Source organism: Podarcis tiliguerta (genome assembly GCF_965153285.1).
Source record: "Podarcis tiliguerta genome assembly, chromosome: 8".
Lineage (NCBI taxonomy): Eukaryota > Metazoa > Chordata > Lepidosauria > Squamata > Lacertidae > Podarcis > Podarcis tiliguerta.
Window position 1 is genome coordinate 71,129,181 of NC_139541.1, and position 27,495 is coordinate 71,156,675.

General features: G+C 45.5%; 2 protein-coding genes across 2 annotated transcripts in view; both read left to right on the forward strand.

Annotated features, from left to right (window-relative positions):
• The first annotated feature begins 636 nt into the window (after positions 1 to 636).
• LOC310684744 (protein NKG7-like) lies at positions 637 to 7,520 on the forward strand. The gene is made up of 5 exons (XM_083456254.1): positions 637 to 759; positions 1,942 to 2,171; positions 3,695 to 3,844; positions 5,114 to 5,248; positions 7,094 to 7,520. Exons 1-5 carry the CDS (start codon positions 749 to 751, stop codon positions 7,132 to 7,134), a joined length of 567 nt encoding a protein of 188 aa, XP_083312380.1. The 5' UTR covers positions 637 to 748; the 3' UTR covers positions 7,135 to 7,520.
• Positions 7,521 to 17,068: 9,548 nt separating this feature from the next.
• Positions 17,069 to 27,495, forward strand: part of LOC310684761 (protein NKG7-like) — a 104,465-nt gene continuing 94,038 nt past the window's right edge. The window contains exons 1-2 of the mRNA XM_083456329.1: positions 17,069 to 17,132; positions 26,485 to 26,715. Of these exons, the coding sequence (XP_083312455.1) occupies positions 26,535 to 26,715 (181 nt within the window). The 5' untranslated portion in view covers positions 17,069 to 17,132; positions 26,485 to 26,534. The remainder of the gene's footprint in view (positions 17,133 to 26,484; positions 26,716 to 27,495) is intronic.

A 27,495-nucleotide genomic window follows, 5' to 3' on the forward strand; every position in this document is an offset into this window, starting at 1 on the left:
GTCTCTACTAGTCCTGTACAGTTGCATAGGTTCCCCCCCCCCCATGCAGCCCAGAGCCAAGTGTATTAATAGCAGCCCCACACGAAACAGCACCTCGACGCCCCCCCCTCACTGAGGAAGGTATCCTGGACCTTCAGCCCCACTGAGAAGGTCAGGGTGTGGGCAAAGAGGAACATAAACTATTCTGGCATGTGGAGGAGAGGGTCCACACCATGCTTCTGCAAGTGCTTAAGTGCCTTGGGACAAACCCTGCACAGGAGGTCAACAGACGCTTCACTGTCCGGCAGAAGGGCCTCCTGCCAGGATAAGCAAATGTCATGCAAATCTGTCGTCTCAAGTGTCCTCTTTTTGGGTGATGCCTAAGTGCCCACCTGGATAAATTGGACCCTGGAAATCAATTACTCATGGATTGAAACAAAAACCAGATGAAACTTATAATGCTGTCCTATTTTAGCAGCACCATGAATTAGGCTGGATTCTGCTTCATGTAAGGATGCAAAATTGCATGGAAAGATGTAAGGTTTTCTCCACAAAATTACAGAACAACAACAACCACCTTTCTTGTTGCTGCACAATATGGAACCGATTGGCTAGAATCTTTGAGGACGGAAAGCCCCAAGAATCTGATTGGTCAGAATTCACATGGATTGGAAGCGTCTGGAGCACCTGAGTCACCTAGGCAACCAGATGAATTTCAGAAGAAGTAGATGTTTCTCCATCTCATCCTCATCACAAAGGACAGCGAAAAATGGCACAAAGGTGAGGCTGAGATCCTATTGAGCGGAGGGGGCCATACGGGTGAGATATTGTGCCCCCAACAAGTGTTGCCCAATTTCATTCAAAAGGCATGAGGAAATTGAAAGACAAGAGCAAGGTCAGAGGTCCTGGGGTGGATCTACACCAGGCACCCCCAAACTCGGTCCTCCAGATGTTTTGGGACTACAATTCCCATCATCCCTGACCACTGGTTCTGTTATCTAGGGATGATGGGAGTTGTAGTCCCAAAACATCTGGAGGGCTGAGTTTGGGGATGCCTGATCGTCACACCGGGGGGGGGGGGGCGCTATAAATAACTGAGACATTAAATCATTATGACAAAAGAAAAACAGCCTATAGAAACACTATACAGTGGTACCTTTGGTTCTCAAACTTAATCTGTTCCGAAAGTCCACTCCAAAACCAAAGCGTTCCAAAACCAAGGCATGCTCTCCCATAGAAAGTAATGCAAAATGGATTCATCTGTTCCAGACTTTTAAAAACCCCTAAAACAGCAATTTAACACGAATTTTACTATCTAACAAGACCATTGATCCATAAAATAAAAGCAATACACAATGTACTGCAGTCACACATTCAATCCATTAGTAGCTGAACTGGGTTCCACCGTCACTAAAACAAAACTAAAAGAGCATCAAAAATGCAAAATAAATAGCAAACACAGACAGACCTCAGCGTAACACTCAAAACAGAAGTGTGGCACTCAAAATGGACCGCATTTGGCTTCCAGAAAAAGTTCGCAAACCGGAACACATACTTCCGGGTTTGCAGTGTTTGGTTTCCAAGTTGTTTGAGTACCAAAGCGCTTGAGAACCAAGGTACCAACTGTAGAAATGTTTTGTGCTCTCCAGCGCCATCTGGTGTTGCATGTTTATAACACAATGAAATCTCTGTTTTCTGACTAATGCAGCTGAGTCCCTGCTTTTCCCTCAAGAGTTCTTTTTTCAGCAACCTAATTTGCAGGGTGGGTGGGTGGGTAGAGTTCTACAGTCCTTGCTGTGCTGGGAAAGGGAAATCCCTACTGATCTGCTCAAACTCACCCAGAAATGTATCTGTCGCTCCTTATCTACCTTCTTCCCCAGCCATGTCCGACTGCACCTTTCTTTCGCCTTGCACCTTTTCACGTCCCTGATGGTAATGTTTCCTCTCCTGTCCTCCACGCAGCAGGCCCACTTCCACGATGTCCTTAAGAGTGCTAGCACGCCTTGATCTCTTGATGGAACCGCTGCGGATCAGCAGCGCCATCTGTTCTGCTGGAAGCTTGCTGTTGGAGTTTATTTCCCTGAGTACTCCCTACTGGGTACTGCAAAGTACCAAAAAAGGCCTGGTTCACAGTGGCCTCTGGACTATCTGCATAGGTCCAGAATGCACCATGTATTGGTTCAACCTACTCGGTAAGGTCTTTTCCACTTCTGTATCTTTCTATAAAATGCAAGCATGTCAAAACCGGGTTTCCAAGTATTGGACCGGCCTTTTACTTAGGAACAGACAGCGGCGTTTCCACTCAATGTACAGGCCTCCAGATTCTGCTATATATAAACAGTACAATACAATAATAGACAAGAAATAATGGCATGTATGATAGCTCAGGTGGGACGTGGGTGGCGCTGTGGGTTAAACCACAGAGCCTAGGACTTGCCGATCAGAAGGTTGGCGGTTCGAATCCCCATGACGGGGTGAGCTCCCATTGCTCGGTCTCTGCTCCTGCCAACCTAGCAGTTAAAAAGCATGTCAAAGTGCAAGTAGATAAATAGGTACCGCTCCGGCGGGAAGGTAAATGGCGTTTCCGTGCGCTGCTCTGGTTCTCCAAAAGTTGTGAGTTGTGAGTTGTGCTCTCCACCTGCCACTTGGAGGAAGGAAGGCAAACCTGAAGACTCCAACTCAACCCTAGAGGTCTAGTACCCCTAGCTGCAGCAATGGGGAGTAGAACTCAAAAAAAGAGTCTTAAAGATGCCCATATTTCACACGTTAAAAGAGGCTGAGGGTTATGAAGATATTTTGAAATAGCGTAAGAAATAAAGGCCTCCACCATATGACATAGAAATGGATTTTCCAGTTGATTGAAGACCCTCAAGCATCGTAACTCAGCTCCTTCCTCTTCAGCATCAGACAGCAAAGAGAAAGAACAAAGGACAAACGTCCTACATCACGGAAACACAGTAATACAAACATCCTGTCTCCATGACTTCCCACAATGTGGAATGAAAACATACACAGTCATGTGATAAGAACAATCCCATGACTGCAGCATGGGAAAAGAATCCTAACACTAGCCACCCGCGGGGGCAGGGTGAGCGTCCCTGGGGGAGGGGTGGTGATGTCACCCCCCTAAGGGATGACACCCGGGGCAGATCGTATCCACTGCACCCCCTTCCTCTGCCAGTGCCCAGTGCCCATTGGAACTGTGGCAGAGAGGATGCTGGACTAGGTATGCCATTGGTTTGATCCAACAAGACTCCTTTGAAATTCTTACGTTAACTTTCTTCTTTGAGAGCCAGTGTGGTGTAGTGGTTAAGAGTGGTAGACTCGTAATCTGGGGAACTGGGTTCGATTCCCCACTCCTCCACATGCAGCTGCTGGGTGACCTTGGGCCAGTCACACTTCTTTGAAGTCTCTCAGCCTCACTCACCTCACAGAGTGTTTGTTGTGGGGGAGGAAGGGAAAGGAGAATGTTAGCCGCTTTGAGACTCCTTTGGGTAGTGATAAAGCGGGATATCAAATCCAAACTCTTCTTCTTTAAGCCGGGAGCAAGAATGGGTTGCGTCGACCACTAGCCTACTCAGAGTAGACCCACTAAAATTAATGGACATGACTAACTCAGGTGCACTGATTTCAGTGGCACTACTTTGTCGGCGACCACCCAGTCACTCTACCCAGAATCCTTGCCCTTCCTAATGCTTCCTTTTCTGAACCACAGCCATACATATCCACTTCACCCGAGCCTTCCTGGTGATTGCATGTTTCTGCAGCTTCTTTTCTCTGCTGTGCGTCTGCATCTCATTTGAACGTGACCTGCTATTCAACATATCCTTGCTGAGAGCCGCCGTCACCTTCAGCCTCATTTCAGGTAACCCCAAGGCGGGTTCTTATCCCAGAAGGGCCCATGTGGCTCAGTGGTAGAGCACCTGCTTTGCATACAGAAGCTCCCAGGTTCAATCCCCACCATCTCCAGCAGAGTTGAGAAAGAAGACTCCTTTCCTGGGAAACCCCAAGAGCTGCTGCTAGCTAGTCAGGATTCTTCAACCTTGAGTCCCTAGATGACAACAACTCCCACCACTGCTGACCATTGACAAAGCTGCCTGGGTAGGACAGGACTTGTTGTAGGCCAACAATACCTGGAGACCCAAGAATGAAGACTCCTGTCCTGAAACCCTGGCCTACTTGGTGGCAAATATATCAAATCCCCAGTCCCCACAGATCCATAGTCCAAACCGAAGCACAGTCCCACAGAGATCCTGGAGCACCCAAGCTGCGGTCCATCAACAATGGACAGTTGAGCAGACACAGCACCTCAGCTTTGCTGCCATTTTATGCCTTGCATGCTGACTGCGGCATTTGGGTTTGGCAAGGCATGGGATCCTCACCTGTTCCAAGCCTACGCCAGCTGAGGAATCGCCCACCTCCTCCCAGAGCTAGCGAGCCCCACCCTGCCTCAGCCTCCTGGAGTGCCCCACTCGCTGCTCCCTATGCCTCAGAGCCTGCCATGTTTGCGGAGACAGGGTCCCCTCTGGCTCTGGTGATGTCCTCTGTTGTTCTGGTTCCTGTGCACTGCCCTCCATCTCTTCGTCATCCTCGGTCACCCCAGGAATGCTTGCTGCACCAACCTCACCTTCTCCATCCCAGCTTGCCCTGGTGTGTGCTAGTTTGGGCTTCACCAGGCAGAGGGCCTTCTTGGTAGTGGCGCCTGCCCTGTGGAATGCCCTCCCATCAGATGTCAAGGAAATAAACAACTACCTGACTTTTAGAAAACATCTGAAGGCAGCCCTGTTTAGGGAACTTTTCAATGTTTGATGTTTTATTGTGTTTTTAATATTCTGTTGGAAACTGCCCAGAGTGGCTGCGGAGGCCCAGCCAGATGGGCGGGGCATAAGTTATTGTTGTTGTTGTTGTTGTTTTATTTATACACCCCTCGCCAAAATCTTCTTCAGGTAAATTCTTACCTTTATTTCCAGGCCTTTGATGGACTGTGAGCTGTGACTATTGGGTATGTGTGTTGGGGTTGGGTTGGTTTTTTTTGTATATTAGTGTTTTATATTATTTTCTTCCTGTGCAATTATGTTGTTTTGTTTTTAATTCATATATTCTCATTTTTAAAATCTCCTTTTTTTGCCCCCAGCTCTCTTAATCTTGATTGGTATGGCAACATTTACATACGTGCAGAGGCACTCACAACCTTACACCAATTATTCACTCGCATTCGGTTCGTCCTATGGCTTGGGCTGGGCTTCCGTTCCTATGCACCTCATTACAGGTGAGTCGAGCTTTGCACATGGGCCCCAAACATCCGCAGGTGTGTGTGGCCTTAGCCTTGTCACTTCTTAATTATGAGAGGGGGAAAGGCTAGAGTTGAGCCTAGAAATGGAGGAGAATCAGATGGTAGACATTCTAGGTGGTTCTGGTCCAGACTGCAAGGGAACAATACCATTTTTGGATGAATCCCTCCCTTTTTTTATTTAAAGAAAACCTCCCTGCAAGTTGGGACAGGGGATAAATTTGGTTCAGTTCACATTAAAGGCAAAACTACCAATATCACACTTTCTAAACCAATATGAGAACGGAAACCCAGCCATCCTTCAAAATTTGCACTGCTCCAAATTTTGTGTTGCAGTTCTACAACCAATGTTTGCCAAAAATATATATGCATATGTTAAGGGAAAAGGTGCATCAAAACGACTATATTAGTGAAAGGAACGTACAAAATTCATTTTCCAGTGGTACCTTGGTTCTCAAACTTAAAGCGTTCTGGAAGTGTGTTCCAAAACCAAAGCATGCCAAAACCAAGGTCCACCATTCCATAGAAAGTAATGCAAAATGGATTGGTCCATTCCAGACTTTTTAAAACAACCCCTAAAACAGCAATTTAACATGAATTTTACTTTCTAACGAGACCATTGTTCCATTAAATGAAAGCGATAAACAATGTACTGCAGTCACACAATCAATCAATCAATCAATCAATCAATACATGAGTAGCTGAACTGGGTTCCACAGTCACAAAAACAAAACAAAAAGAGCAGCAAAAATGGAAAATTAATAACGAAAACAGACCTCAGCGTAACATTCAAAACGGAAGTGTGGCACTCAAATCAGAAGCGTAATACTCAAAATGGAACACTTACTTCTGGGTTTGCAGTGTTTGAGTACCAAGGCATTTGAGAACCAAGGTATCACTGCTTGGGGGGGGGGGAAATGTTTGCAAAATTGTGTACATTAGCCCAAAGTGCACACAACAATATATTTAGTTGTGAAAAATTGCACTAAAAACCTGGATGGTTTTCATGAGGTTTTCTTTAAAACAGAAAAATTCAGATTGCTGCAGAAATTCAGAGAACTGAATTTGACTAAGTCTGGCCCTAGCTCAGGGATCTCAGAGAACCGATGGGCTTATACAAACTCCTTTCTTTCACGTGTTAGTTTTTATTTATTTATTGGGTGTGTACATTTGCCAGACATTGCTCAGAGTTTCACACTCTGAGTTTCTTTCTCACGCTGCAGAGAATGAAGGAATCAAGAGCAGGTGTGAGGACCTGAGTCTTACAAGTCTTTGCAGTGAAGAGGAATTGGGATTGCCAAATATGTAGATTGTCATATCTATATTTATATTGGAAGGAGTACAGAAAGGAGCAGCTGAAACAGTATTTCAAAAGCTAGCAAAAAACCCCAGCAATTCAGCTATAATCCGAAAAGAGAAAATTCTAATTTTCCAGTGGTAAAATGGAGGTGGGGAGAGTGAGCTCAGAAAACCCCCCACCATGTGAACTCATAACACCAAATTAAGAGATGAAATCCAGAATTTGCTCCCACTCAGGTTGATAATTTAATTCTCCTGGACCTGCTGATTGCCCAGGAAATGCATAATTTGTTTTGCAGCATGTCTGGGGAATGGGGGCACTTTAAGAAACAAGGACCAGAAAGTAGGTGTTTGAGCTGTGCAGACTAGCTGAGGAGGGTTTTTTTTCCACTCCTCTATGCTCGTCAAATGATCTGATGACCAGAGAAGCATGAGGAATTGGATTCCTATCAAGACCTGAAGTGTTTTGTATTTTAGGAGCTAAAATCTCTCTCTCTCTCCCCTCTCCTGTTTTCTTCCACCTAGCTGTACTACAAATATTGAGTCACAAAACATCTACCTACTAAGTCTGGGGGCCCAACTCTGCCACCGGGACCAGAAGAACTGCCAATAAGAGCATGGCTGCTCTCCTATCATGAAATCTCAGACGTGGGATATTTCTCTGGGTTAAGTATAGCCATATTCTGGGTATCACGATGGTGTAGGACACGATGATGGAAAGTGCCTTGCTTGTCTCAGTGCAAATGTAATGGCCGGACCATGGTTTGACTTACATCAGTGGGCTTCCGGTTTGCCCCAGTTCCCATGAACAAACCATGGCTTGCCATGACATAACGCAATTCAACTGGAAGCCAGGGGCTGACCTGCTTGTGCAAACTATAGTTGTCCTGCATATCTTACTAGACCTTGACTTATCCACTCTTGAGATTAAAAAGGCTATTTTCAGTGCTAACTCGTTGTGATGATTTCCCCTGCAAGTATAATGCGATATAAACAGAGTGTTGGACTTTGTCTGGGGAGACCCAAGTTCAGATGTTTGCCTGCTGGGTGACATGGGTTCAGCCACCATCTCTCAGCCTGACCTGCCTCGCAAGATGGTTGTATGGGTCGAAAAAGCAGGGAGGAGAAACACGTCTCCATAGAGAATGACCGAGATAAACAAAAAACCTGACATGATAAATAAAGTGCCTTGCTTCACCCCTCATTTGGTTTGCCTCCTTTTTGGCATATCTACACTGCAGAAGATGGACTAAAGAAACGTGAACATTTTTGGAGCTTTAGTGATGGTATGAAAAATGTTCTCACTGCATTCAGTACAACTGCACTGTTTTCTGTACTGGAGTAAGTTTTGGTAATCTGCAAGGACCCGTGAAATATACTCAGAGTCGAGCATGGATTTCATGCTCTTTATTCAGCTCATAGTGGTGAGGAGGAATGAAAGTTCCCCCAAAGTATCTGCTTTATATACATTATTCACACAATGGGCTGCACGTGATTGGCTAATTCCGGGATTCTCCTGTAGGCCAATCAGGTTGTGGATTCACTTCTATCTGGAGCTGGATTGGGTGGCTCCTGCAGACCAATCATACTGATGCATTGTTCTAGGACCAATGAGACTGCTGCATTCTGAATCCTATTTTTCTAGGACCAATCAGATTGCTGCATTTTGGATCCTATTGTTCTAGGACCCATTAGACTGCTGCATTTTGGATCCTATTCAACTCAGTACATAACAACCCAGTAAAACACTGACCATGGAGGGAGTCTATTGGCTAGTGCCTGTGATGTCTTGTGATTTAATCCCACTTTCACACTATCACTGGGTGTTAAGAGGCACGGTGTCCCTTATGCATTGCCCCAAAGGAAGAAATGCACCAGGAGTCAGGCAGGGGCAATACTGAGGCAACAGCAGCCTCCAAATAAAAAGGTTTTCCCCTGCAAACCACTATAGTCAAGGTCTCCAGGAGCTGTCTCAGTTTTCGAGCTTCTCAAAAGACTGGTGTTCTCCAGGTGCAGAAAATAAGAGTTTGGAAGACTAAGGTTGGTATTCTTTTTTCAACTGGCAAAAATCCCCTTATATTACATGCAGGTCCTGCTATCCAAATGCCGGTTATGCAAAAATTCACTTATCCAAACATGAATAATCAGTACCCTAACCTCGCTATACACAGCACGGATTCAGATATCCAAACAGCTGGACCTGCATGTAGTACAATAAACAAATGAGCAGCCTTAAACCAGCCTTAGGTTTTGATGTTTTGCTGGTTTGTGGCAGCTGTTTTGCCAGACACCATGGTGGGGGCAGTGGGCTGGAGAGAGTGGACACATAAGGGAGCATTTCCTCTCTCCTTATGTGAGGTTTCAGAGCATTTTTTTTGGGGGGGGGGTTGTTTTTTGTCATTTGGGGGTCAAAATTCCATGGCCGGGACCACATTGGAAAATTTCCCATAGGATTCAATGGAAATCGTTGACTTGTTATGTGAACGCTCACCTAACAAGTGATTTCCCAAGAATGCATTGTGTTCAGATAGCAAGACCTGCATGTGCCATGTGGGGAGGGCTACCATTTGTTGTTCAGCTTCAGACAGCAGCATGTCATGGGCCAGCCCCGAATGCTTGGAAGGCAACATCTTCATCATCTTAAAGCTAAGCATTGCAATGCAAGGCTAGCCACAACCTAAGTTAACTGTCAGGGATACATTGCAAAGAAACTATACTTGGGCTTAAAAAGGAATGGCCTTCTTGGCAGTGGCGCCCTCCCATCAGATATTGGGGAGATAAAGAATTATACAGTGGTACCTTGGGTTACAGACACTTCAGGTTACAGATGCTTCGGGTTACAAACTCCACTAACCAGGAAGTGGTTGTTCTAGATTAAGAACTTTGCTCCAGTATAAGAACAGAAATCGCACGTCAGTGGCGCAGCAGCAGCAGGAGGCCCCATTAGCAAAAGAACCATTTCTGGTTAAGAACAGACCTCTGGAATGAATTCAGTTCTTAACCTGAGGTACCACTGTACAACTTTTAGAAAACATCTGAAATTTTTAATGTTTGACATTTTGTTATTATTTATTTTTTATAATAATAAAATTATTATTTCTTATAATTTGCTGGAAGCCGCCCAGTGGATGGTGAAACCAAGCCAGATCAGCAGGGTATAACAATAAAATAATAATAATAATAATAATTATCATCATCATCATCATCATCATCATCATCATCATTATTTTCTGTAAGTCTCTGTAACTGGTATTTTTTGCCCTGCCCACTGAGATCAAGCAGGTGCTTTCACTATTCTGGCACAAAATCACTCCTGTTTAGACAACCCTACCCCGATGCTTAGAAAGTTGAGGTAATTTTAAACTGATTTAGTATTTTAAATTTTGTATGTTTTAAAGCAGGTTTGTAATTTTTTCCTTCAGGTTATTGTTTTAACTTTTGTAAACTGCTTTGTGGTTTATTTGTTTGTTTGTTTTTACAATCAAGCAGTGCATGAGTTTTATGAAATAATAAACTTTTATTGGCTTGCCTCCAGTTTGGCCCTTTCCTCGCATTGCATTTCCTTTCTTTGCTTGTTGCTTCTAGGTATCGGAGACACTCCAGAACAAAGGGCAGAGAGCCAGTGTGGTGTAGTGGTTAAGAGCGGTAGTCTCATAATCTGGGGAACCGGGTTCGCGTCTCCGCTTCTCCACATGCAGCTGCTGGGTGACCTTGGGCCAGTCACGCTTCTTGGAAGTCTCTCAGCCCCACTCACCTCACAGAGTGTTTGTTGTGGGGGAGGAAGGGAAAGGAGAATGTTAGCCGCTTTGAGACTCCTTAAAGGGAGTGAAAGGCGGGATATCAAATTCAAACTCTTCTTCTTCTTCTTTCCCATAGGGCTTAGTGGTGTGTTGCGCCAGGACGCCAGCCTCTCAGGGGTGCCCCAGTGAGTGGGGGAGCTGCATGGCTTTCCCGGCGGCCTACCCCTTTCCCTCACACCCACCAGCTGCGCCCCATCAACCATAAGGCTGGCGGGCGCGCAGCTTCCCTCCCAAGCCTCTATGAGGATTGCTCTCCTGCAGTGGCATGGGGGAGAGTTGCCCCCCCCCCCATGGCTGGCAGTGCGCAGCTACGGCCACCCCAACACTTTCCGGGGTAATTTGGGAGCACTGGGCAGATATTTGCACCCTGGCGCCTCATCTGCTAAAGACGGCCCTGACAAAGGGTAGCTTAAAATGCGAAGAAAACGAAAATCCCTCCTATGGGTGAGGTTAACCAGTTGGCTCCAAGTGTGGTTTTTGTGTCTGGTTTCTCATCTTGCGCAAAATAAATCTCCAAAGCTTAAAGGCTAATGTCACCTACTGAACGCAGTAGTTAGTGGGTGGGGGAATGAAGTTGTTTAAGTTCTCATTTTAATATTAAGTTCTATAATTAGCATGTCTGGAAAGAAAGCTGTCCTTCAAAATCTGCACTTCTCTCAGTTTCATGATGCAATTCGCCTGCCCTGAAAAGGTGTATAAAACTGAGCATATCCAGTATATAAAAGGACAAGTATTCATGAAAATAACATTAAAAGGCATTATATTAATGGGAACTGCTTGCAAGGATATGTATATGAAGCAAAATTGCCTAGAAAAATGTGCTTATTGGGAGGAACACTAAAATGCAAATGAGTTTTTGTTAGGGCTGTTCTTTAAGAAATCATAAATGGGATATGGGAATGTGGTGAGCTGAAGGGAGATCAGAAAAATGAGAAATGTCAAGAAACTGAAATGGACCGATTCATCTATTCCCTATCTGTAGTTTTCAATTCATACTAAAATAAGCAACCAGAAAGTTTACCTAGTGGCACGCAGCCCTAGGAACCATTTTTCGCTTGCTTCCATTCTAGACTTTTTCTTTTCTGGGACTGCCATCTTTCGCTTGCTGCTACTAGATGCGAGTAGAGATGGGGTCCAATTCTGGGGGTGAAATCCCCAAAAAGGATGTTACTTTTTTTCTGTATGCCACAACAGTTGCGAGAAAGCGTGTTCTCATTAAAGGAGAGCACGTGTTGTGGATGGGGCCAGACAAAGCACCCCAGGGTTAACAGGCAGGCTAGTTTCAAAGGGATGGAACTGGATTGGTGGTTGGTGTTACTGGGGTAAATTTGATGTTGCCAATTTAGGGGTGGGATCAGAGCTTATTTAAACAAGGTACACAGCATTTTCCTTTCTCTTTCGCTGTGGGCACCGGATCACCTGCCCGCCCTCCCTTGATTGGGCTTGATTGGCTTTGACCTTGCTATGCCTGTCATGGGGTCGTCTGCATTGGTGCGGGGGCCTGGTAGGAATTTACCTTTTGGCTGATTAGTGCGTGCCAATTGGGTTTTGCCTACTGCGTAGCAAATCGTCACAACTTGTAAGGTTGGCGGTTAGGCATTGGTTAAAATTGGTTGGTGGAGGGGTGTGGATTGGCTGTGCCTACCCCTCCAATGCTGCTGCTGCACGGGAATTCCGTTAAAGGAATTCAGGGGCATACCATCCCCCTCGTCCAAACCCTTGGTGCAGGGTGCGGGCCGCGTAAGCTCCTGGGAGCAGGCAGGGAGAAGCTGAGGGTCTGTGGCGCAGCTCCAGTTATCCCTGGGTCCTGTTCCTCCACACTGGCTCCCGCTGGAATCCGTGAGTCAGTGCTGTCCCCCAAGGCGGGGGGGGGGGGGACAGCTAGTCATAACCAATGCCTAAGCAACCACTCACAATTTGTATGATAATAAAGTTGTGGCCAAAATTATGCCAAAAACCTTAAACAAAAATGATGTGTGAAGTGTGAGTTATTGGGTTAGGGTGTTTTGGGGGACCTCAGCACGCAATATTGCTAGTGAAAAATTGGAAGAAACAAGATTTACCAACTATCAAAGAATGGCAGATGAAGATGATGGGCTATATGGAACTTGCCGAACTGACCGGGAAACTGCAAGACCAGAGAGAAGAGATGGTGGAAGAAGACTGGAAGAAGTTTAAGGAATACTTGAAAAAATATGTTAATATTTAAATCTTAAAATAGCTTTGGAATTGGATATAGGCTGTAGGGTTAGAAGTAGAAGATAGTGTATTTTAAAATAATATTATTTGTAAGCGATAGAATGTGAAGTTATCTTAAGTGTGATTAAGAAAAAAAGATGGTTAGAAACTATGATATATGTAAACTGCTAAAGATGAAGTAAAATGAAAATGAGAGAGGTAGGACCTGGGGAAACCCACTTAACAATGTTTAGAAAAATAAGGATATGATAAGAATTTATTTGTATTGTTTGTTTTTCTGTTTGTGTTCTTTATTTGAGTTATAAAATTAATTAAAAAAAATGTGTGTGTGGGGGGAGAGATGGGGTCCGATTCTGACAGACCATGCAATCGCCACCCAAGGCCCTTCTTCATGTGCCTCCTTCACGTGAGTTCTGGCGGGGAGCAACACGAGAACGGACCTCTTTTGCAGTGGCTCACTGCTTGTGGAATGCTCTCCCCACGGGGGCCTGCCTGGCACCTTCATTACATATCTTTAGGCACCAGGCAAAGACATTCCTCTTCTCTCATGCCTTTTAAACTCTCTCTCTCTCTCTCTCTGTGCGCGTGTGTGTGTTGGGGGGCTGTTATGTACTGATATTCTCACCCTGGGCCAGCAGGGGGATACTGTAGATAGTTTTCACTCAGGTCCACGTCAGTTATTTTAGGCGGGAAACCCTGGGTTGTTGTTGCTACAATGTTGACAGCCGGCTCCTATAAAAGCAGGCCGGCTGAGCTGTTTGCTGTTCAGTCTGTCCAGCTTACAATAAAGAGCTGCTCTGGAGAAATCACTGTGTCATCTACTATGTTCGCCCACAACCTAACAGGGGCTATTGGGTTTTTTTTCTTCCATTTGTTGCTATGCTATCTATTATTGTGTTTTTATATTGTAAGTCACCCTGTGATCCTCGGATGAAAGGACAGTATAGAAAACAAACAAGTCATCACAAGAATCCACTAATTCACATGCTGAGCAAATTGGCAAATCCCATTTGGCAGAAAGCACCTGCGTCCTGTAACAGCTCGTGCTTTTAAACCCCGATCCACCACAATCTTCAAATAAATTCTCACTTTGAAGCAAGCTATTGAGAAACGGCATTTCTCTTTAAATTTCAGGGAAGGGTTGTCTTCAGAACTGAGCCAGGTGGCTGTGGACAGAGAAGGGTTTTAGGACAGAGCTGAAAAATAAAATCCTCAAGAAAGAATATCCTGAGCAATTCTTTGAGAATTTCCTTCCTCAGCTCTCCTCCTTCCCTCAAACAGTTGCAGAACATTCGGCCCCACTCAGGAAAATTCAGCAAGAGGACCCCTACCTTTTCTCCTCCACTTACATTTAGGTTCCTGAAAGAAATTAAAGTGCTTGTTCCCTTCCACCTTCCAGCACTCGACTCTTGGTCCATGGCTTCCTTTGTCTAGTAATATGGACTACAAACAGACTTTCATTCAGCATCAAATGAGGGTTTTCAGCAACATTTTCTGACAATTTTCTTTTTTGCTCCCCCCATTCCAAGTAATGTTCATTAATACGCTGTCCATTCTTCAATTTCTCAGTGGGTGTTGGGACCACTAACAACTACAGAACTTACTCTTTCTAAAACAACTCTTTAAATTACTCTTGGGACTTGGTATCTCCATCCAAAACTCTGTGGGGAAGGCCTACAGGGAGGACACGCAAGACCCACCCTCAATGTTCTTAGGTTTAATGCTCCCTCCCCAGACCTCAAGCTTCACCGTGTTATTCGGTGAAGTAGAACCCTCTACACAGTTATCCAAACTTGGGCCTCCAGCTGCTTTTGGACTACAACTCCCATCATCCCTAGCTAGCAGAACCTGTGGTCAGGGATGATAGGAATTGTAGTCCAAAAACAGCTGGAGACCCACGTTTGGGAAACACTGGACTAGACAATAACAAAAACCAACCTGATACACAGAGAATGCAAAACAAATGTTATGAATACCAAAGAAAGGCACATTTTATCAAGGCTTGCCATTCTCATTATTGGCCTGTCATATACGTAATGAATGACCACCAACTGGAGCAAAATTGCTAGGTTTAGCTGTTTTTGGACTACAACGCCCATCACCCCTAGCTAGCAAGTTTGAGAAACCCTGACCCTCCTCTACCAACAGGGACTCCAAAGCAAGGAGTCCATTTCTGCAAAGGAGCCTTCCCATAGTCACGTGAATGCAAGCAGAATGCCCCCTGCAGATCTTCACAGCGCATCAAGTTGGAAATCAGGCAGGTTGGCAGGAAGCAGGAAATGCAACACATGCAATGATGCTGAAGGTTGGGCTTGTCTGTGTGACCCTGCCTTGGGCACATTCAGTGCCTTTGCATGTTCAGACAAAGACCCAAGCGAATGTTTGGTTCATAGAATATGTGCTGTGATGCAGGGTTAATTAAATACTGTACAAACACAACGCTGGAAAGCAGGTGAAAGGAATGCATACAGAGTTTTGAAAAGCCTCACCCAAGCAGTTTACATAGCTGGAAAGGAAAGGCAGTAGCATAAAGAAGAGAAAAGTGATAGGGAAAATAAAGGAAATGTTTCAAGCTCCTCATTCAAAGACGACACACCCATTTCTTGCACAAGTGTTTGCTGTCTCCACACCACTCCTGCAAATTAATCCCCTTTCCAGAAAATCTTACGCTGTTTAAAAGAACGTTGGCACCTTTGGGCCAAGGTCACCAGATCTCTCTATACTTTCATCGGACAAGGAAAGAGACTCTTGGTTAAAAGGTGGTCCCTGGAATTTCCATGTGCCTGAGGGTATATTTTATTATTACAGTAGTACCTCAGGTTACATACGCTTCAGGTTACATACGCTTCAGGTTACAGATTCCGCTAACCCAGAAATAGTGCTTCAGGTTAAGAACTTTGCTTCAGGATGAGAACAGAAATCATGCTCTGGCGGTACGGTGGCAGCAGGAGGCCCCATTAGCTAAAGTGGTGCTTCAGGTTAAGAACAGTTTCAGGTTAAGAACGGACCTCTGGAACGAATTAAGTACTTAACCCGACGTATCCTTGTATTTGATTATCTCATTTCCAGTTGGTTGCTTTTAGAAATGTGAATAATTAAGTGGTATTTAAAACATTTTTTTTTTTTAAAAAAAAACAACAACCCCAAGAATCCAAAATGGTGATATGAATAGGTTTGGTAGAGGTTCCCACTCCATAGCATAGGCCCTTCTGAGACTTGAGGGCTGAATCAAGTGAGGTTTTCTCTGGGAGAAATCTAAGCCACCATTCATGGAACCTATCTCTCACATTTCTGTATATATTTTTTCTAACACGTTTTGTCAATTTTTCCATTAGGGCTATGGACCAATGCTGGATGCACCACTTTCTTGTCATATTCAACTTTGCAGTTTTCCACCATTTAAAGGCCCTAATAAAGGTAAAGGTAAAGGGACCCCTGACCATTAGGTCCAGTCGCGACCAACTCTGGGGTTGCAGCGCTCATCTTGCTTTATAGGCCGAGGGAGCCGGCGTACAGCTTCCAGGTCATGTGGCCAGCATGACTAAGCCGCTCCTGGAGAACCAGAGCAGCGCATGGAAATGCCGTTTACCTTCCCACCGGAGCGGTACCTATTTATCTACTTGCACTTTGACATGCTTTCGAACTGCTAGGTTGGCAGGAGCAGGGGCCGAGCAATTGGAGCTCACCCCGTTATGGGGATTATAACCACTGACCTTCTGATCGGCAAGTTCTAGGCTCTGTGGTTTAACCTACAGTGCCACCCCCATCCCAAAGGCCCTAATAAGTAAAGGTAAAAGGTAAAGGACCACTGGATTGTTAAGTCCAGTCAAAGGTGTCTATGGGGTTGCGGCGCTCATCTCACTTTCAGGCTGAGGGAGCTGGCATTTGTCCACAGACAGCTTTCTGGGTCATGTGGCCAGCATGACTAAACTGATTCTGGCGCAATGGAACACTGTGACAGAAACCAAAGTGCATGGAAATGCCATTTACCTTCCCACCGTAACGGTACCTATTTATTTATTTGCACTGGCATGCCTTCAAACTGCTAGGTTGGCAGGAGCTGGGACAAAGCAAAGGGAGCTTACCCTGTCGTGGGGATTTGAACCACTGACCTTCCGATCAGCAATCCCAAGAGGCTCAGTGGTTTAGACCACAGCGTCACCCGTGTCTACTAATAAGTTGAGACCAATGATTCTGGCAGAAAAGCGATATTCAACAATGGGGTGGTGCTGGCAGGGGAAACCTGGAGGGCATAGGGTTGCCAGGTGGCTGGCAAGGGGTGGTGCTAATTCATAGCCTGACATCCTCCTTTGTCTTTAGCGGTGGTTTGGTCTGCAGAAACCAGCAGGTGAAGCTCAGCCATTCAGAAAATATATGAAGGAAGCAAAAGTACACAAAGCTCAGCAGAGAGAGATGGGGGCCAACCACAGAGGGGCAGTGTCCTTTGAGAGGCGGTGCCAATCTCTTCCTACCCCTTTTAAGGGGTGGTGGAGTCAGAGCATGCCAGGGACTTGTTCCAGAGTGCTGGCTTCACCTGGAGAAAGGAGGAAGTGATTCTGAGCCAGGTGAGATGACAAATCTCTAGATTTCTGTGGGGGAAAGGGGTATATTTTAAAATAGCTGAAGGTGCCCTGCAAAACAGAGTAGCTAATAAATGGACCTGGGGTTCCTAGTTAACACCCCAAAATCCAACATTGCCTGATTCACTCCAAACCTGAGCCACTGGTTTGCAAACATTTTGCAACATTTTGCAACCCCCCCAATCCTCATACAAAGTAACTGATATATCAAACTGGGCTTCCTAGTTAACACCACACAAAATTCAACATTGGGCCCATCCATACTTCTGCTTGTGCCGTGCCTAGAAAGTACAGGTCCTAGCAGCTTTCTAGGCATGGGTCTGAGCAGTTTCCTCCTTGCCCCACTCCTTCCCAAGGGAAAACCTGCTCTCTAGCAGTAGATCGAACCAATGGCAATCCGAGCGAAAAAGGAGAGCGGTTTTCCAGGGGGTTAGGTGGGTGGTAAAAAACAGGGGAAGAGGAAGTGTGGATAAGCCCATTTGGATGAGCCAGATTTTTGTATTTTGTTTTGCAGCACAAAGCCCCATGTTTGGGAGTGCCCAGAATTGTGTGGCTGACTTGCCCAGTGGGAGGGCCTTACTGGTCACCCCAAATCCAACATTGCCTTAATTCACTCCAAAGTTTTGCTGCTGTATCCGTTACTCAGTTTTGTGGGCGATGCAAAACACAAGGATTCTACTGCAAAATGATTTGTAGTGAGTTTATAATGCTAGGTTTTGGGGTGTTAACTATGAAGCTGGTTTGATGCATGAGTTACCCATACATGTGTGGGGTATGGAGTGTGAGGTTGGTGCTGCAAAAGTGTGAGGTTGCAAAGTGTGAGGTTGGTGCTGCAAAATGATCACAAAACTTTGGCATAGCTCTGTTGGGGGTCCCATATTTCTGGGTTCAAAGATATTTTGCTGTGAAAATTCATTTTGGGGGGGAGCACTGATTTGTTCTGAGTCACTTTGCATATTTATTTAAAAAGGGGACATACGGAAACTGGTAGGATAGGGTTGTATCCAACACTAGTCCTTCTCAGAGTAGGTTAATTGATTGCAATGACATATATCCTGGAATTACAGAAGCCAATTCAGCTTCTGATGCCCCGTTTCTCCCTCCAGCGCCACCACTGCTGAGCTCAGAGAAGAGGATGAGCCAGTGCTGGCACTTGCAGTCATGTCCCTCTCTTGCATGAGTCAGCTGGCTGCCACAAGAACGTGGCACCAAAAGCCATGCATCCTGATTTTCAAGAGAGGAAGGTTGGAGGGAATGTAATGAATGAACACGACTCAGCTAGGCTCATTAATCTCAAAGGCTCTTCTCTGAGTAAAACTTGGGTGCATTGGATACCTATAACCTATAACAGGGGCAAAGGAGAAATTTGTGAACCAGACCTGGACTTATACGCAGATTGGAGCACAGCTATTAGCTAGATTAAACACATCTTTGAATTTTGTGGTGCCGTTTCAGTTCAAAAATGTATTGTAGTGGTTCTAGGGGTTGCTCGTGCGTAAGCACCTGGCTGGATAGCCTGAGTGAACCTTCTCTGTCCGGACAGCCACTCACCCGTGGCTGTCTCAATCGCTGGCAGAATCCGTCAGTGGGCGTTTCTTAAACTTCTTCCAGCAAAGAAGCTCTTTGACGCCTAGTCTTCTCCTACTCTCTCTGCGCGGAAGCCTTCTGCGCAAGGAGGGCGTAGGCAGCGGAGGACCTCTACTCTCCCCGCTGGTCCCCGGCAAGGAGTCATGGGACCGCCTCACCGCTTCCCCCATCTGCCCCCCTTCTCCACTGGTGCTACGCTGATTCTCTTCCCCAGAAGATGGGCTGCCTCTCGCAATCCCGGGACGCTCTCCGGAATCCCTCTGGATTTTGCTCTCTCCCTCCGGCACTGGTGGCAGTTCCCTGACATGTATCTTTAGGAGGGCAAATGAGTGCAAAATGTGTACTTTATGGCAAAGTATATACAGTTTAGATGTAAGCTATTGGTGCTTTTTCTTACCTATGAAAAACAGGACAAGATTGATCTATATCTGAATGCATGTGAAATGGTCATGGAATGGAAATAGGATGAGCCATCAATCTCAGATAGATTGGTTAATAGATATCCTCTATACCAATGACTTCAGTGACAGCCAGTGTGGTGTAGTGGTTAAGAGTGATAGACTCGTAATCTGGGGAACCGGGTTCGCGTCTCCGCTCCTCCACATGCAGCTGCTGGGTGACCTTGGGCCAGTCACACTTCTTTGAAGTCTCTCAGCCCCACTCACCTCACAGAGTGTTTGTTGTGGGGGAGGAAGGGAAAGGAGAATGTTAGCCGCTTTGAGACTCCTTTGGGTAGTGATAAAGCGGGATATCAAATCCAAACTCCTCCTCCTCCTCCTCCTCTTCTTCTTCTTCTTCTTCTTCTGTCCAGCATAACTTGGAAATGAACATATTTCAGGAGTAGGGAAGCTGTGACGCTCCAAATGCGGCTGATCTACAACTCCAATCATTCCAGATCGTTCACCATGAATGAATGAATGAATAAAACTTTATTTGCATAGCCAACAGGCCATAGCACCGAAGGACAAACACCAACAGAAATACATTACAAATATAGTTAAAATCTTGTGACCTATTAAAACCCTAGGTAAATTAATAATCTCAGTACTTAAAACTTAGCAGAAGTAATAAAATAATAGTACTAAAACATGATAATAATCATAAAAACCCAGGCGAGGAATCCGGGTGACCACACTGATATCATTCAGATACCAGCTCTCAATCTCATTGCTCTCTCGATAAATTTGGCAACCTTCTCTGTTGTCGAGCTGTTCTGATCGGCTAGAAGTGAGCACAATTTGGCTTCGCAAGAGCGGCCAGGGATGGCAGATAGGAGCGGCGTGATGGTCTCGTCCCTAAGATCTTTATATAGGGAGCAAGACAAGAGAACGTGTGACGCCGTCTCTACATAGCCAGCTCCACAGGGGCAGAGCCGGTTCTCAAATGGAATTTTTTGATATCTGCCTTCAAGAACAGCTGACGGTAACATATTTAGTCTGGCCAGTGTAAAGGCCCGCCTAAGTTTTGGGATGGTTAAGGTGGACAAATAAGGTGCCCGAAAATCAAAATGGGAGGGGGGCAGATAGGCGTACCAAGCACTAAATTTCTTAATATAGGCCAGATTATTCTGCTGCTCAATATCCTTCAAGCGCTGTTCGATAATGGTTTTTGCCTTGGGGAGACCCACTTCCAGGAGATGCTGTGCTTGTAGGCCACATGTAAGTAGTTTTTGATGCACTACTTTGGACCACCGACTTCTATGAGCGTCTCGTGCTACTAGAGGTAATAGTCCGGATGGGTTTAAATTTAAACGAAGCCAATAGTTGAATGTTCTTATCCAGGTCCGGGTCTCGACGGAGAGGAGGCCGGTCTCCAGCCGTAGGGCCGCATTTGGTACGCATGATGGAACGGCTAGAATCTGTCTTAGGAATTTAGACTGGACTGTTTCGAGTGTGCGGCAATGATTTCCCGTCCAGATTTGGGCCCCGTAGAGTAGTTGTGCCAAGGGTTTTGCTTGAAAGACATCCAAAGCTGCTGGGATATGTCTGCCCCCCTTCGTAAAGTAAAAGCGAGACAGTATTTTGACGCTTTGAGATGCTTTTTCCCTAGCATATTTATGGTGGGCCTCCCAGGCCCCTGTTGACTGGAAAACTACTCCGAGGTATTTGAAAATTTTGACCTGTTCTATTGGCTGATTGTCCATCTCCCATCTGTGATGTCTGTGTCTCCTAGCGAAGACCATGACTTTAGTTTTTTGGTGATTGACCACCAATTGATCTCTCCTGCAGTAAGCTGAGAATTCTCTTAGTAGCCTTTTGAGGCCTACTTTAGTTCGTGATAAGAGAACCGCGTCATCCGCATAGAGGAGCACTGAAATTGATTTTTCGGCCAGTTTGGGGGCATGAAACTCCGGGGATGTTAGGTGTTTGACCATGTCATTGATATATAAGTTAAATAAGGCTGGGGCTAGAATGCAACCCTGCTTGACTCCTTTGGTGGCTGGTACAGGGCCAATTAGTTGCCCATTTACTGAGGCTCTTACATATAACTTGGAGTCTTTATATAGGCTTTTTATCAAGAATAGTAATCTTTTGTCAATGTTGGTAGCATTGAGTTTCGCCCAGAGTTTGATTCGTGAAATCGAGTCAAAGGCCGCCTTTAGGTCAATAAATGCTGCGTATAGAATCCCACGTGTTTTGTTGACATATTTGTCAATGAGATGTGCTAATACGAAGCAATGGTCTATTGTTGTTCTGCCCTGTCTGAAGCCGGCTTGCTCCTCTGCCAGAACTGCCTCAGTTTCCATCCAGTCGATTAGTTTAATGTGGAGGTGTTTGGCGTACAATTTGCTGGGAATGGGGAGGAGGCTGATGGGTCTGTAGCTCGCTGGATCTGCCATGGGACCCTTTTTATAGATTGGGATGATTACTGCCTCTGTCCAGCAACCAGGGATTATGCCTGTTGAATCGATGTATGTAAATATTGACGCCATTATAGGAGCCCACCAACTGGTATTGTTCTTCAGGAGCTCTGCTGGAATGTAGTCTATGCCCGGGGCTTTGTTGTTTTTCAGTTGGGCAATTAGTTTCCCCACCTCCTCTATGGAGACAGGAGGCCAATATGGTAAATTCTCAGAGTAGGCACTTGGATCGTTGTGCTGAGCTTTGTCATCATAGAAGAGGGTTTGGAAATATTTCATCCACTCCTGGGGTTCTACAGTGCATGTGGGACCAATCTGCTCTTGGCCCAGGAGTCCCCTAATGGTACGCCAGAAGGAGGTTGAGTCTTTGTCATTCGAGGCCTTCACTAGTCTACACCAGGCCATTCTCTCGGCTTTTTGTTTTTTTACCTTTAATAGCTGTTTGTAATTTCGTCTTAAATAGATGTAGGCCATAAATAGCGAAGGTGCTCCGGTGTTTCTGTAATTCCGATAGGTTGATCTCAGACGTTTCCTTGCTTGTCTACACTCCGAATCAAACCAACTCTCTTGATCCTTTGCCCGCTTTGTAACAGAGTTAAGTATCTCAGTTGTTAGGAAGGTCTTTAGTCTTGCTAATAACTCGTTGAACGAGTCCATGGCCTTTGCCCCGGTATTGGCTAATACAATGGCTGAGTAGATGGTCTTCACGTCTTCCGAATGGAGGAGGTGAGTTAGCTCTGTATTAAGCATGGGGGACCATTTAATGCTTCTGGGGGCCAATGATCCCAGGTTAACGATGGGGGTGTAGTAAAGGTTAGCCGTGGGTTTGTTAAACGATGGGCCATTGAGCGCTAAAGTTAGTGGGAGGTGGTCGCTTTCGGTGTTATGTCCCACTTGAAACGTCGATACAGAATTATAGGCGAATCTTGATATCAGAATATAGTCTATCACACTTCCTCCCATCTTTGAAAGATGGGTATACTCCCCTGGGTGGTCCTCTTCCCTACTACCGTTTAATATCATCAGCTCCCTTCTTTTTGCGACCTGGGCTAGGCATAGCCCCGAGAAATTACATTTATTATCTTTAGAAAGTCGTGAGACGCATTCTTCGGTTGGGCTTTCAGGGTCCTGAATCTGATTATATTGGCTGTAAAGGTTGTCATCATCAGTTCCCATACGGGCGTTGAAATCCCCCCCGATTATGATCGGTGTAGAAGGGTAGGAAGATTCTATGGACTCTAAGAATGCCTCTAACTCTGCCCAGTTAGCTTTCACTATAGATTTTTTTTGGCAGGGGGGCAGGTAGACATTGGCCACTACCAGTGCCTCTCTCTTGATTTTGAGTAGGACTGCCGTGGCTAGTGAATTGCAGTTTGGGAGGGCTTTTAAGGAATGTTCAAGCTCTGTGGAGATGAGACTAGCTAGACCTCCACTAGGCCTACCTCCCCTCACAGATGGAGTAGCAAGTAGGGAGTGGCAAGAATACCCATTGAACAAAATGGGGTCGCTGTACCAGGTCTCCTGCAGGAGGATGATATCAAATCGCTTAAGAAACATCGCAAATTGTTGATTGTTTTTCTTAGCGCGCCATCCTGCAATGTTCCAGGACAGCAGCTTTAATTCTCTGTCCCTCCATGGTGTAGATTTGTTGGGTCCACAGAGTCCAGTGACCCCTTTACATCTAAAAAAACACTCCCATTAAGTTTGTCAATAGGCATCTGCTGCATAGGGGAGTGATTATCCATAGCTCCCGGGGACTTAGGGGGGTGGTTTGGGCTTGGGGGAGTAGCTATTTCATTTGGGGAGAGTTTAAGATAGTTGAACCAGGTACTCGGAGATGTGACAGTCTGTTTTAGTTTTGCCTTACCATACACCAGCGGAGGCTGCGATTGGTCTTCCGAATCTACGCATTTAAAGGCGCCTCCCGCCGTCCTCTTGTCCACTAGGCACTTGGGGGATATAGGCCGTGTGTATGAGCCTTCCGTAGTCTCAACATGGGCCACCTTTTTGGTCAGTCTGCTTCTCAGGGTGTCCAGTCTAACCAAGATTTCCCTTTGGGCTGACGTCTGTAGTGACCAGAACCGATTTATTAGGGCATGTTCTTCTATGGAGAAAGAGTCCTCTCTGTCGTTCGAATGAAGTTGGGTCTCAATAGGAGCTTTGTTTTTCTGCTGATGCACTAGGCTCTGGTTTTGTTGGTTTTGTTGCATGTGCACTCTATCGTTTTGTTCCTCTGTTCCTGGTCTCCCTTCCCCCTTGGCCGCCAGTAGGGAGGTTGGCGGGGCCAAAGCTGGATCCGTCAAAGCTCTACCCCTTAAGGCAGTCCCTTCTTGCCGGTGGGATGGTCGTCTAGTAGATCGTGGGGAGGGGTTCATAGGGAGGGACCGTTGCTGCGAATTCCGGGCGTGATCCTCAATCCTCCTTGTAGGTCGGCTAACCAAATTTGCTGAGTTTGGGATTTTCCCAATAGTGCCCCTACAGTTGTTAAAGAAGCATCTTTGTGGGAAGATTCCATACCAGTTGAGGCGATTTTGAAGTTTGCTCAAAAGTGTAGGAAGCCTGGGAGAATCGAACTTGAGCACCAAGCGCTTAAATTTTGGAGTCTCTGGCAGCCATTCTAATGATAGGAGATCGCCCTGGGCCAAGTAGGACCTGGTCAACATTCGCAGTGAGATCACAGCAGCTTTACAATTTCTCCAGGCATGGTAGGGGAAGCGGGAGTGAACGATGTTCAAGCATATATTGTTAGGGGTGAGTTGGAGGTTTGCTAGCTGCTGCCCCCTACTTGGGCTCTGTGCCTGATGATTATCAGGTCCCTGGTGATTTGATGGCGGAATCAAAATCGGGGTAGGGGTTTTGGTGAGAGCATTTAGTTTTCCCTCTAACATATTGACGGAGGCTGATAGCACCTTTATTTCGTCAGCCAAGTGCAGGCAATATTTCTGCAAAGTCCTCAGCTCCACTGAGTGTACTATATCGCATAAAGATTTACAGTGAGAGTCGGAGTGAGGAGAGAGGCCGACTGGGCTGGAGGTTATATCCAACGGCGGTTTGTCTCCTGGCAAGGGAGTATTTGCAGTCGTTGCGAGGTCATACGGACAGTCTGCCTGCTTGGAAGTGTTTAAAAGGTTGTTTGAAGTCATTGCAGGATCATGTAGGCAATCTAACTGCTTAAAGGTAACAGGCGAAGGGGGCACGAGATTGCAGAAAAACTCTTCTAACGATGAAATAGAAGGCTCTAAGGTCTTAGGTGGTAAATCCAGCCCAGTAGGTTTCGAGATCTTAGACATAGGTTCTGAGGCATTAAAGGAAAGGTCTTCCACAGAAGAGGTACGGCCACGTTTTAGGTTCGTCATGCTGGGCCCCTAGAGCGGCTCGGTTATCTAAGAGTCCTTCAAAGGCCAAGCAAAAGCTGGTGGAAGGCCAGGGAAGCGCGGCCGGTGGCTGCCCAAGTTACAGCTAATCAGGTTGTTAGTGAAGCTCATTAAGGAGATTTATAGCGCTGAGATTGCAAGCTTCCACAGGGTGAGTTCCTGGCGTTAACATCAAACCATTATCATGCCAACTTCTCGAGAAAAATAGGAGCAAGGTAACTTACAGCATGAACTGAAAGGGGAGCTCCGGCAAGCGCGTCTTACTTCGTCGCCATCTTGGCCCCGCCCCTCGTTCACCATGCTAGCTTGGGAGCTGGACTCCAGCAATATCTGGAGTGCTACCAGTTCCCCATTGCTGGTCTACCAGCATTAGTTAGTAATTTTATTCCTTCTGAGAACCTCAGAAACGTGGCGGGAAGGGGACAACTCCCCCCCACCTCCTTCTGCCCCCAGAACATGAGTTAAACAGTTTCTCCTGTGTTTTTCTTCATTCCTTGGAATGCTTGTTTCCTGGCTCCTTAGCAACACTTCAGACCTCTGCTATGTATTACACAGGCAGCAAACAGCAATTTAACACTTACATTGGTAGAATAAAGGGATTGTTATCTCTTGTGGTTTACCTGGGCAAATTGATGATCTAAAGCAAAGTCACGAGAATGTCTCTCACACACTTGTAGGTTTAGATTTTCTGCTTTGAATGTTGAGTTGGACAAAAGTGTCTACTCTGTGGTTCAAAAATACATGAAAAATCTTATCAATGAGATGTGGCCATTGGCACTAGGATAAATAGGTTATAATAAGAACATTGCCTCCACATTTTGATTTTCAACTTTCTTTATAGCTATCCCATTGACTTTTTTTTGTTTTGTTTAAAGGAAGTTAAAAGTCTGGGCCTCCTGCTGTGTGGGAGGATGAAAGTGATGATGAACTATAAATTGCACAAAGTTCTACCCCAAAATAAACTTAATTCATCTTTAGTTCACTGAGCAACCCTGAAAACTACCTTCAGGTATAACTCAGAGATATTTGAAGGAGTTCAATGAACTACATTATGCTATCCGTCTGCTCATTATCCACAAATTCACTTATCTAAATATGAAGAATTGTACTCAAACCTGGAATATCCTGCTTTTCCTTAGGACGTCCCTATTTTCATCAGAGAAATGTTGAAGGGTATGGTAGGATGTTCCTATTTTCACTGGAGAGATGTTGGAGGGTATGAACCCGAGCCGAGGAGATAAGTAACTATAACCTTTATAAGACATCTGAATATATGTTGTATATATATTGGAAGCGACCCAGATTGACTGGGAGAAAACAGTCAAATGGGCTAGGTATAAACATTATTAGTAGTGATAGTAGTAATAATAGTAGTAGTATTGCATATGACATCCCTATTTTCATCGGAGAAATGTTGGAAGGTATGAATCTGCTGTAGGCCTCTCAGGACATGTGCAACTTTACAGAAAAACCTAATAATAGCCTGTGGAATAATGTGGATGTCTCCTTTCCCCAGGTTCATCATCCCTATTGTGCTCCTCAGTCACGGATCTGACCCTTCTCACAATGCATATACTGCAGATCAGCGCTGTGGTTTGTGCTTTCATCAGCCTTGTCCTCCTCCTCATCGCCCTGGGCTCAGACTACTGGCTGCAAAATGACAATGTGAACTATGGCCTCTGGAAAGTTTGTGGTCCTTTCGGTTCAAGCTATTCTTGTATTTCATATCCGATAGATAAAGTACCAGGTAAGATCTTCTCTGTCTTGTGCTAGGAATACTTAAGGTGCGGTATTCTAAAGCAGATTGAACCGATCTTCATTTCTAAGTTATGCAGCAGTGTGGCAGGACAGTTGATGTTTCTGAAACTCCCTGAAAGTCCAGTGTGACTAGAGATAGCACATTTACCCTGTCCTCTTTTATGGGGGGGGGGAGGGTAAAATATTAGGTGCTGGGACTCATGCTATGATAAAGGTGCCCTGGGTGCAGCACAAAATGGCAACTGTGGGCAGCAAAAAAATTAAAAGGTGATGGTAGTTCATTGCCCTGGGTTCAGACAACTGGGTGGTCACCAACAATTACATCTTGGGCCTCTGGAATATGTGCGTACCTAATTGCCAAGCTTTGGAGATGGTTGTGTCAGGTAAGATCTTATCTGTCTTCTGCTAGGAGTACTTAAGGCATTCAAAAGCAGACTGAACTGATCTTCATTTCTAAGGCATGCAGCTGCGTGTGGGGCACTTGATCATACTTCAACTCCCTGAAAGTCTGGTGTGACTAGGGATAACACATTTACTCTGTGTTAGGTGCTGGGAATCATATTTTGATAAAGGTGCCGTGGGGGCCAGGACAAAATGGCTGCTGTGGGAAGCAAAAAAATAGGTGACAATAATCTGCAACAGTGAGTCCAATTGCTGCCTTTACTATGGTAGATTCTTGAGAGTCCCATGGACTGCAAGAAGATCAAACCTATCCATTCTGAAGGAAATCAGCCCTGAGTGCTCACTGGAAGGACAGATCCTGAAGCTG